General features: G+C 50.5%; 2 protein-coding genes across 9 annotated transcripts in view; one reads left to right on the top strand and one right to left on the bottom strand.

Moving 5' to 3' along the window:
* Positions 1–12,469, top strand: part of LOC125725260 (uncharacterized) — a 202,679-nt gene that overhangs the window by 77,174 nt on the left and 113,036 nt on the right. The gene's annotated exons all lie outside the window — the stretch shown is intronic.
* The window catches only part of LOC125725222 (NACHT, LRR and PYD domains-containing protein 3-like), a 53,845-nt gene that overhangs the window by 9,831 nt on the left and 31,545 nt on the right, over positions 1–12,469 (bottom strand). For 7 of the 8 annotated variants that reach the window (XM_049001967.1, XM_049001965.1, XM_049001968.1 and 4 more), the window contains 2 exons: positions 11,893–12,066; positions 11,269–11,442 (listed from right to left, as the gene is read on the bottom strand). The exons of the other annotated variant lie outside the window; for it this stretch is intronic. In XM_049001967.1, coding sequence (XP_048857924.1) covers positions 11,269–11,442; positions 11,893–12,066 — 348 coding nt within the window. The remainder of the gene's footprint in view (positions 1–11,268; positions 11,443–11,892; positions 12,067–12,469) is intronic. 8 annotated transcript variants of the gene reach the window in all.

Genomic DNA, 12,469 nt, shown 5'->3' with positions numbered 1-12,469 from the left:
GATGCAGTCACAGTGGCCAAGTGTCTGGTGTCCCATTTCTTCCCCACATATGGAATACCGGAAGTAATACGGTCAGATAACGGATCTCATTTTGTGAACAAGGTGCTAGATTTATGCTCACAAACATTGGGTTTTGTATTAAAAAATCACTGTGCATATCATCCGCAAAGTGCAGGTTTGGTGGAAAGAACAAACGGGACAGTAAAAAATAGATTGAGAAAAACTATGGAAGAAACAGGCAGACCGTGGCCAGAATGCTTAGCATTAGTAAAACTGTGGATGAGAATAACACCCACAACGAATGGGTTAACCCCTTTTGAAATCGTGCACGGAAGGCCATTTCCACTGCTAGGGGAAGCAACTGATGTAGGAAAGGCAGCTCATGAACACACACTTGCCGATTGGATGCGTAAGCTGATCTCCAAACAGAATATCCAGCACCCTGGTAATCTGCCAGAAGCATCTGTGTCTACTTTGCAGGAAACGGTAAAGCCAGGTGATTGGGTGTTGATAAAAGTCCTACAATGGAAAGACTGGACTTCACCTCGGGGGGACGGGCCATACCAAGTCCTCCTGACTACACCAACTGCATTGAAGATTGCAGAAAGACCTTCCTGGATCCACAAGAGTCACTGTAAGCTCATTCTGCCCTTACCAGACGCCTCACTCGCGGAGTAACAGTGGAAGTCCGCTACAAAGGCACGAAGAAACAATAGGTTTTCGTTGTCTCAACCCGGTGAAGAAAACAGCTGAACTGTACTCCTTTAGGATGGCTCTGGTAGGGTGTCCGTGGTGGGCTAAGGGAATATTAGGAAGTCTTTTCTGTCTTATGGTAATATTGATTCTATGGCTGGTACCAGGCACTGAGGTGCGGGAGAAGAAAAGGTGGACTCCGGACGGAGTGCACCTCACTAGCATAAAAGGAGACGAAACCCATCCATTCCTACGGAACTATTGGTATCGATATGTATATGATGTGGTATCCAATAAGAATTTGACTAACTGCTACAAAGGCAAATGGTGATAGAGAATCGCATGGCGCTAGATCTCCTCACTGCAGCGCAAGGAGGAGTGTGCGTGCTGTTGAACCAAACCTGTTGTACATACATTCCTGACAATGTGCATTCACCCAACATGACTAAGGCAATGCAAAGGCTGAAGGACTTGCAAATTGCTACGACCACCGACACAAGGACGCAGAACGACTATTGGATGTCCTGGTTCACTACCGGGGCTTGGTGGTCCATATTACTCAAATTGAGTATACCATTTTTTGCATTCTTTGTGATGTTCTTCTGTTGTTGTATCACAGTGATACCTTGTTTTCGTATAATGATTAATTCTGCCCTGAGCTCTGCTTTCCGAGCCCAGGAGAATATGTTTTTGTCCCTCACCCAAAACATGGAAACAGATGCAGATGAAGAGGAGCAGGGGTGGATGCATGACGCACCATGACGGACGAGCCGAAATCCTCAACGGCATGGCCCGATCCTGAAGCAAACTGGCGCAACACCCTCGCTCCTGTCTGTTCACAAGCAAATGTATAATTAACATGATAAACAGGAGGGACTGTTAGAGTGTATCTGTGTATTTTATCATATTATTATCCTCCTATATGTGTATGTGCAACCCTTAACAACTAACCCATGGCCCAGAAAGGGTTGCAGACAAGATGTCCTCACAGGGGCCTACCAGATTGTGACGCAGGAATAAGAGACCTTGAGAAAGGAAACAGATTCTGTCAACATAGCAGGGGGCCCACCTTGAGATATGTAATGCTTTGTATTAACCCTGTTTCACGGAGGCCTCACACAGCATTGACTAGTTAAAGACAAGACCCATGTAACCCCTCCCCTACCCTATAAATAAAGAAGCCAAGGGACTGTCCGGTGTGACACTCAACAGAGGCGCAGATACTGTCTGTTGCACCTGAAGTGGGCACCCTTGCGCAAGTAAAACAGAAAGACGTGTGCTGTCTCGTTATTCCTGGGTCCTAAAAGTGGAAGTGTGTGAGTAGTAAGCTGCGGCGCTTCCTCACACAGGAGATTGTAGGAGTGAAAGCTACGGCGCTTTCTCCTGACATAACTAGATTGTAGGAGTGAAAGCTACGGCGCTTTCTCCTAACAGCCCATCTTTACTTCTGAGAGACTCTGCCTCTCTGACATCCCTTTTAATGCTAATCAAGTTACAGACCTGATATCAATTAACTTAATTAGTTGCTAGATGTTCTCCCAGCTGAATCTTTTTAAACTTTCTTGCTTTTTCAGCCATTTGTTGTCCCTGTACCGACTTTTTTGGGACATGTAGCAGGCATCAAATTTGAAATGAGCTCATTTAATGGATAAAGGTGTACAATTTCCCAGTTTGAACATTTGTTATATTATCTATGTTCTGTTGTGAATAAAATATAGGCTCATGTGATTTGAAAGTGTTTTATTTGTTATTTCATTCAAATTTAAAGAACTTTTCTGGAATTCAGGTTCTTCTTTGCGTTTTTCTCCTTTTCTTTTCCTCTCCCCTCTACGACTCCTCACATTAAATACTGACTTCACTCGCCCCCCAGTCCTGCCACGTCCACTAGCCTCTAGTTTGGGATAGTGGTTCTTTTCCCCTGTGCCTCTGGGTGGGGCAGGTCACCTAATGCACTGGGGGTGGGGTGTCACAGACACTCTCACACACACGTACACTATCACAGACACTCTCACAGACACGTACCCTGCCACAGACACTCTCACACACACATACACTATCACAGACACTCTCACAGACACGTACCCTGCCACAGACACTCTCACACACACATACACTATCACAGACACTCTCACAGACACGTACCCTGCCGCAGACACTCTCAGACACACGTACCCTGCCACAGACACTCTCACAGACATGAACCCTGCCGCAGACAGTCTCACACACGCGTACCCTGCCGCAGACACTCTCACACACGCGTACCCTGCCACAGACACTCTCACACACACATACACTATCACAGACACGAACCCTGCCGCAGACACTCTCACACACGCGTACCCTGCCACAGACACTCTCACACACACATACACTATCACAGACACTCTCACACACACATACACTATCACAGACACTCTCACACATGCGTACCCTGCCGCAGACACTCTCACACACGCGTACCCTGCCGCAGACACTCTCACACATGAGTACCCTGCCGCAGACACTCTCACAAACACATACACTATCAGACACGAACCCTGCCGCAGACACTCTCACACACGCACACCCTGCGGCAGACACTCTCACACACGCGCACCCTGCTGCAGACACTCTCACACACGCGTACCCTGCCGCAGACACTCTCACACACGCGTACACTGCCGCAGACACTCTCACACACACGTACACTGCCGCAGACACTCTCACACACGCGTACCCTGCCGCAGACACTCTCACACACGCACCCTGCCGCAGACACTCTCACACACACGTACACTGTCGCAGAAACTCTCACACACGCGTACCCTGCCGCAGACACTCTCACACACGCGTACCCTGCCGCAGACACTCTCACACACGCGTACCCTGCCGCAGACACTCTCACACACACGTACACTGCCGCAGACACTCTCACACACACATACACTATCACAGACACTCTCACAGACATGAACCCTGCCGCAGACAGTCTCACACACGCGTACCCTGCCGCAGACACTCTCACACACGCGTACCCTGCCGCAGACACTCTCACACACGCGTACCCTGCCGCAGACACTCTCACACACGCGCACCCTGCCGCAGACACTCTCACACACGCGCACCCTGCCGCAGACACTCTCACACACGCGCACCCTGCCGCAGACACTCTCACACACGCACCCTGCCGCAGACACTCTCACACACACGTACCCTGCCGCAGACACTCTCACACACACGTACACTGCCGCAGACACTCTCACACACACATACACTATCACAGACACTCTCACAGACATGAACCCTGCCGCAGACAGTCTCACACACGCGTACCCTGCCGCAGACACTCTCACACACGCGTACCCTGCCGCAGACACTCTCACACACGCGTACCCTGCCACAGACACTCTCTCACACACATACACTATCACAGACACTCTCACACACGCGTACCCTGCCGCAGACACTCTCACACACGCACCCTGCCGCAGACACTCTCACACACACGTACACTGTCGCAGAAACTCTCACACACGCGTACCCTGCCGCAGACACTCTCACACACGCGTACCCTGCCGCAGACACTCTCACACACGCGTACCCTGTCGCAGACAGTCTCACACACACGTACCCTGCCGCAGACACTCTCACACACACGTACACTGCCGCAGACACTCTCACACACACATACACTATCACAGACACTCTCACAGACATGAACCCTGCCGCAGACAGTCTCACACACACGTACCCTGCCGCAGACACTCTCACACACGCGTACCCTGCCGCAGACACTCTCACACACGCGTACCCTGCCGCAGACACTCTCACACACGCGTACCCTTCCACAGACACTCTCACACACACATACACTATCACAGACACTCTCACACACGCGTACCCTGCCGCAGACACTCTCACACACGCGTACCCTGCCGCAGACACTCTCACACACACGTACACTGCCGCAGACACTCTCACACACACATACACTATCACAGACACTCTCACAGACATGAACCCTGCCGCAGACAGTCTCACACACGCGTACCCTGCCACAGACACTCTCACACACACATACACTATCACAGACAATCTCACACACGCGTACCCTGCCGCAGACACTCTCACACACGCGTACCCTGCCGCAGACAATCTCACACACGCGTACCCTGCCGCAGACACTCTCACACACGCGCACCCTGCCGCAGACACTCTCACACACGCGCACCCTGCCGCAGACACTCTCACACACGCGCACCCTGCCGCAGACACTCTCACACACGCACCCTGCCGCAGACACTCTCACACACACGTACCCTGCCGCAGACACTCTCACACACACGTACACTGCCGCAGACACTCTCACACACACATACACTATCACAGACACTCTCACAGACATGAACCCTGCCGCAGACAGTCTCACACACGCGTACCCTGCCGCAGACACTCTCACACACGCGTACCCTGCCACAGACACTCTCTCACACACATACACTATCACAGACACTCTCACACACGCGTACCCTGCCGCAGACACTCTCACACACGCGTACCCTGCCGCAGACACTCTCACACACGCGCACCCTGCCGCAGACACTCTCACACACGCGCACCATGCCGCAGACACTCTCACACACGCGTACACTGCCGCAGACACTCTCACACACGCGTTCACTGCCGCAGACACTCTCACACACGCGTACCCTGCCGCAGACACTTTCACACACGCACCCTGCCGCAGACACTCTCACACACACGTACACTGTCGCAGACACTCTCACACACGCGTACCCTGCCGCAGACACTCTCACACACGCGTACCCTGCCGCAGACACTCTCACACACGCGTACACTGTCGCAGACACTCTCACACACGCGTACACTGTCGCAGACACTCTCACACACGCGTACCCTGCCGCAGACACTCTCACACACGCGTACACTGTCGCAGACACTCTCACACACGCGTACCCTGCCGCAGACACTCTCACACACGCGTACCCTGCCGCAGACACTCTCACACATGCGTACACTGTCGCAGACACTCTCACACACGCGTACCCTGCCGCAGACACTCTCACACACGCGTACCCTGCCGCAGTCACTCTCACACACACGTACACTGCCGCAGACACTCTCACACACACATACACTATCACAGACACTCTCACAGACATGAACCCTGCCGCAGACAGTCTCACACACGCGTACCCTGCCGCAGACACTCTCACACACGCGTACCCTGCCACAGACACTCTCTCACACACATACACTATCACAGACACTCTCACACACGCGTACCCTGCCGCAGACACTCTCACACACGCGCACCCTGCCGCAGACACTCTCACACACGCGCACCCTGCCGCAGACACTCTCACACACGCGCACCCTGCCGCAGACACTCTCACACACGCGCACCCTGCCGCAGACACTCTCACACACGCACCCTGCCGCAGACACTCTCACACACACGTACCCTGCCGCAGACACTCTCACACACACGTACACTGCCGCAGACACTCTCACACACACATACACTATCACAGACACTCTCACAGACATGAACCCTGCCGCAGACAGTCTCACACACGCGTACCCTGCCGCAGACACTCTCACACACGCGTACCCTGCCGCAGACACTCTCACACACGCGTACCCTGCCGCAAACACTCTCTCACACACATACACTATCACAGACACTCTCACACACGCGTACCCTGCCGCAGACACTCTCACACACGCACCCTGCCGCAGACACTCTCACACACACGTACACTGTCGCAGAAACTCTCACACACGCGTACCCTGCCGCAGACACTCTCACACACGCGTACCCTGCCGCAGACACTCTCACACACGCGTACCCTGTCGCAGACAGTCTCACACACACGTACCCTGCCGCAGACACTCTCACACACACGTACACTGCCGCAGACACTCTCACACACACATACACTATCACAGACACTCTCACAGACATGAACCCTGCCGCAGACAGTCTCACACACACGTACCCTGCCGCAGACACTCTCACACACGCGTACCCTGCCGCAGACACTCTCACACACGCGTACCCTGCCGCAGACACTCTCACACACGCGTACCCTTCCACAGACACTCTCACACACACATACACTATCACAGACACTCTCACACACGCGTACCCTGCCGCAGACACTCTCACACACGCGTACCCTGCCGCAGACACTCTCACACACACGTACACTGCCGCAGACACTCTCACACACACATACACTATCACAGACACTCTCACAGACATGAACCCTGCCGCAGACAGTCTCACACACGCGTACCCTGCCACAGACACTCTCACACACACATACACTATCACAGACAATCTCACACACGCGTACCCTGCCGCAGACACTCTCACACACGCGTACCCTGCCGCAGACACTCTCACACACGCGCACCCTGCCGCAGACACTCTCACACACGCGCACCCTGCCGCAGACACTCTCACACACGCGCACCCTGCCGCAGACACTCTCACACACGCACCCTGCCGCAGACACTCTCACACACACGTACCCTGCCGCAGACACTCTCACACACACGTACACTGCCGCAGACACTCTCACACACACATACACTATCACAGACACTCTCACAGACATGAACCCTGCCGCAGACAGTCTCACACACGCGTACCCTGCCGCAGACACTCTCACACACGCGTACCCTGCCACAGACACTCTCTCACACACATACACTATCACAGACACTCTCACACACGCGTACCCTGCCGCAGACACTCTCACACACGCGTACCCTGCCGCAGACACTCTCACACACGCGCACCCTGCCGCAGACACTCTCACACACGCACCCTGCCGCAGACACTCTCACACACACGTACCCTGCCGCAGACACTCTCACACACACGTACACTGCCGCAGACACTCTCACACACACATACACTATCACAGACACTCTCACAGACATGAACCCTGCCGCAGACAGTCTCACACACGCGTACCCTGCCGCAGACACTCTCACACACGCGTACCCTGCCACAGACACTCTCTCACACACATACACTATCACAGACACTCTCACACACGCGTACCCTGCCGCAGACACTCTCACACACGCGTACCCTGCCGCAGACACTCTCACACACGCGCACCCTGCCGCAGACACTCTCACACACGCGCACCATGCCGCAGACACTCTCACACACGCGTACACTGCCGCAGACACTCTCACACACACGTTCACTGCCGCAGACACTCTCACACACGCGTACCCTGCCGCAGACACTTTCACACACGCACCCTGCCGCAGACACTCTCACACACACGTACACTGTCGCAGACACTCTCACACACGCATACCCTGCCGCAGACACTCTCACACACGCGTACCCTGCCGCAGACACTCTCACACACGCGTACACTGTCGCAGACACTCTCACACACGCGTACACTGTCGCAGACACTCTCACACACGCGTACCCTGCCGCAGACACTCTCACACACGCGTACACTGTCGCAGACACTCTCACACACGCGTACCCTGCCGCAGACACTCTCACACACGCGTACCCTGCCGCAGACACTCTCACACATGCGTACACTGTCGCAGACACTCTCACACACGCGTACCCTGCCGCAGACACTCTCACAGACGCGTACCCTACCGCAGACACTCTCATACACGCACCCTGCCGCAGACACTCTCACACACGCGTACCCTGCCGCAGACACTCTCACACACACGTACACTGCCGCAGACACTCTCACACATGCGTACACTGCCGCAGACACTCTCACACACGCGTACCCTGCCGCAGACACTCTCACACACGCGTACCCTGCCGCAGACACTCTTACACACACGTACCCTGCCGCAGACACTCTCACACACACGTACCCTGCTGCAGACACTCTCACACACGCGTACCCTGCCGCAGACACTCTCACACACGCGTACCCTGTTGCAGACACTCTCACACACGCGTACCCTGCCAGACACTCTTACACACACATATCCTGCCGCAGACACACGGCAAGCGACAAACGGGATCAAACTGTTTGTCCGTTATAAGCGAAATTCCATTATATGCGAGTCAGCTATATCCAATGCTTTTTCTGAATGTTCTTTAAGGCGCACGGCCAGCGGACCTCGTCTGTTATAGACGATATTCCGTTATAAGCGAGTCCATTATAACGGGATTATACTGCACCTCCAACTCCACGTAGCAGACATACCTATGAGGGGATTGAGGTATGGATTGATTCTGATTGTGCTTGGACTAAACACTCCGGGATTCAATTACATCGTCCACCGTGATTCACCCACATTATTGTTGTGCCACAGGTGAACTGCACAAACATGTTTTTTCACTGATCACTTATATAACTTGTTTCTCACAGAAAGAGCTAGAACACCTATCTTGCCTTTCCCAGCGGAAAGGGAGGCTTATCGTTTCTCTCCCAGGGGAAAAGAGAAAGCCTTGCCTAAAATGCTTCGCAACCACAAGCGCAAATAGCCTCACCTGGACAGGAATTGGAGAATAAAGAGCACATTCCCTGAGGGAGGGGTGAGCCTGGCCAGCTCGCCCCCTGCCCGCACGCGTACTGCTCCAGATTTAGTATAAAGGAAGGGGGAGAGCTCAGCACTGACCGGAGATCAGCCGTGGGACAGAACGCGCATCGCCCGGCACTTCTCAGGAATCACGTGTTGGTCTCCTTCCAGGACTGAAAGGGGCTCCCCAGTCCGTGTGTGAAGGTGGGTGATTATAGCACGTCTGAGTGTAGATGGCTTGTGGCTACTTTTTCATTTTATTAATTAATGGGATTACCTATGAATGCTTATGAAATATATCATCATTTTGTGTATAATTTAATAAATATTTCTGAACGGACCAAAGCGAACCTGTTTGTTCCTTCAACAGCCCTATATCCCCCTCTCACATTAAAACAATATTCTAGGTGGGGTCTTACCAAGGAATTGTATAATCGTAGCATCACCTTATTTAACTTAAAGTCCACGCACCTAGAGATGAAACCCACCATCCTACTGGCCTTTTTAATTGCTTCCCCACACTGGTGAGAGTGGGACATGGAAGCATCAACATTCACACCGAGGTCTTTCTCATAATCAGCTACCTTTATTTCAGTGTAACCCATAAAATATCTGTACTTTATATTTCTGCTCTCTGCATGGATTACATGGATTTATCTACGTTAAATTTAATCTGCCAGGTATCAGTCCAGTCGCTAATTAAATCAAGATCCCATTGTAGCCTCTACGCTGCTAGATCAGTATTTGCTACATCATTCACCTTGGTGTCATCTGCAAATTTAACTAGTTTACTGTATGTATTGGTGTCAATATCATTAATGTAAAATAGGAACAATAGTGGTCCTAATATTGAACCCTGCAGTACCCCACTATGAACGCAGGCCCACTGTGACATTGTGCCTCTAATAACTACCTGCTGCTTCCTGTCTGTTAACCAGTTTTCAATCCAAGTTGCTACAGTTCCTAAAATCCCTGCAGCTTTGAGCTTAAGCAAGATCTGTTTGAGGGGGACAACATCAAAGGCCTTCTGCAAATCTAAGTACATTTTGTGACCAATTTCTCTTGTAACTTCCTCAAAGAACTCAAGTAGATTAGTTAAACAGGACATATTTCTCCTAAATCCATGTTGGCTACCCCTCAGAATGTTATTTGTATCCAGGCAATCTACCATTTTCACTTGGATTATTAATCTACACTGACCTGAACCCCATTGAAAACCTGTGGGCTGAGCTGAAGAGGAGAGTGCACAAGAGAGGGCCGATGACCCTGGGTGATCTGGAGAGATTCTGTAAAGAGGAATGGTCTCAGATGCCCTGCTCTGTATTCTTCAACCTTATAAAATGTTATAGGAGACTCAGTGCTGTTATACTGGCAAAGGGAGGCTGTACAGAGTATTAAAAGCAGGGCTGCCAATAATTGTGGCACATGTGTTTTTCTTGAAAATAATTATTTCTTGATGAAGGATTTGTTTTTCTTTGAATACATTTATTTCAATGAAAGGTTGGATTTTTCTCACTTTTTCAGTGTGAGATGAAGCTGCTTCGCCAAAAGGTGGATTTTTTTCTAACCCTTTTTACAAATCTTCACAAGGGGGGCCAATAATTGTGGAGGGACTGTATATTGTTTATATACGACGCTGTATTTGTACTAAATGGTGGTAAGTTAATCATGTCCTCTACTGTGAACACCCGTGTAAAATAATCATAAAGCTCATTTACTATATCAATTTTTATTTTCAATTATATGGCCCTTACTATCCTGCAGATGAGTGATTTCAGCTTTTAGAGCTCTTTTGGAGTTAAAATATTGGAAGAAACTTTTAATGTCATCATTAGCCTCCAATGCAATCTTCCTTTCGACATTCCACTTAGTGAGTCAAATGTTATTTTTTAAGTCAACCTGTAGACTTAGATACTCCTGCTTTATTTTGAAATCATTAGTTATTTTCTACCTTAGTATCTCCAGCATACAGTGTTAAATACCCAGCAATACTCCACTACCCACAGTTTACAGTGTGGAATACCCAGTCAGACTGACCTCAGTATCTCCAGTTTACAGTGTAAGTCCCCCAGTCCAGCAGAGAGCAGCTTCACTCCTGAGTCCTGCAGGTCATTGTCACTCAGGTCCAGCTCTCTCAGGGGTGAGGAGTTTGATCTGAGAGCTGAAGCCAGTGCCTCACAGCATTTCTCTGTGAGTTCACACCAGCACACCCTTAAAAAAATTAAACACTTTTAAATCCACTTTTTACACTGCAGCACTGTATTCAAATGAGGAGATTAGGGACCATGATATAATGGATTTTCAGAAAACAATGAAATTACTAAAAATCATTGAACAATCATCCCAATTCTGCTTGGTGTCCATTATTTTTTTGTTCATAACACGTTTTGTCGGCATGTTTAACTGTAACAGTGCTCTTAACTTTGCTAACCAACACAAATGTTTTGCATGGATTACAGTATATGGTTGAATGGATGTTTCCTGCTTCACTGCTTAATTATTTCTATCATGGATCGAGGGGAGATAAGATTGTGGGATACAAGGAAGTAGGAGAAGAAAACAGAAGATGTTTGTGTTTGTTTATTATGTAACTGCTGAAAGGCATTGTGGGTTTTCTTGGTGTCCAGTTACTTTTCTGTAAAATGCATATTCTGTACTCACTGCAACTTCTCCAGTTTACAGCTGGGATCCACCAGTAGAGCAGAGAGTAGCTTCACTCCTGAGTCTCCTGGGTGATTGTAGCTCAGGTCCAGCTCTCTCAGGTGTGAGGGGTTTGACCTCAGAGCTGAAGCCAGGGAAGAACAGCCTTCTTCTGTGACTCTACAGCCTGACAGCCTGCAGAGAAAGACAGAAACTCCCCAATAAATAATATCACCTCACCATTATAATTATTAAATAAACGTGATGCTCTAATAAATAATTCAAGAATTACAGTTTAGTGTCTAAGACAAGGCAAGCTCGCCTCCTTCCTTTCCCTTAGCTAATTTCTCACTATCTCCTCTTTATAGTGTGGAATACACAGTAATACTGACCTCAGTATCTCCAGTTTACAGTGTGGAATACCCAGTAATACTGACCTCAGTACCCCCAGTTTTCGGTGTGGAATACCCAGCAATACTGGCCTCAGTATCCCCAGTTTACAGTGTGGAATACCCAGTAATACTGACCTCAGTACCCCCAGTTTACAGTGTGGAATACCCAGTAATACTGCCCTCAGTACCCCTAGTTTACAGTGTGG

The sequence above is a fragment of the Brienomyrus brachyistius genome, unplaced genomic scaffold (genome assembly GCF_023856365.1).
Source record: "Brienomyrus brachyistius isolate T26 unplaced genomic scaffold, BBRACH_0.4 scaffold63, whole genome shotgun sequence".
Classification (NCBI taxonomy): domain Eukaryota; kingdom Metazoa; phylum Chordata; class Actinopteri; order Osteoglossiformes; family Mormyridae; genus Brienomyrus; species Brienomyrus brachyistius.
The sequence above is the reverse complement of the archived record's forward strand: the minus strand, read 5'-3'. Positions and strand labels throughout refer to the sequence as shown.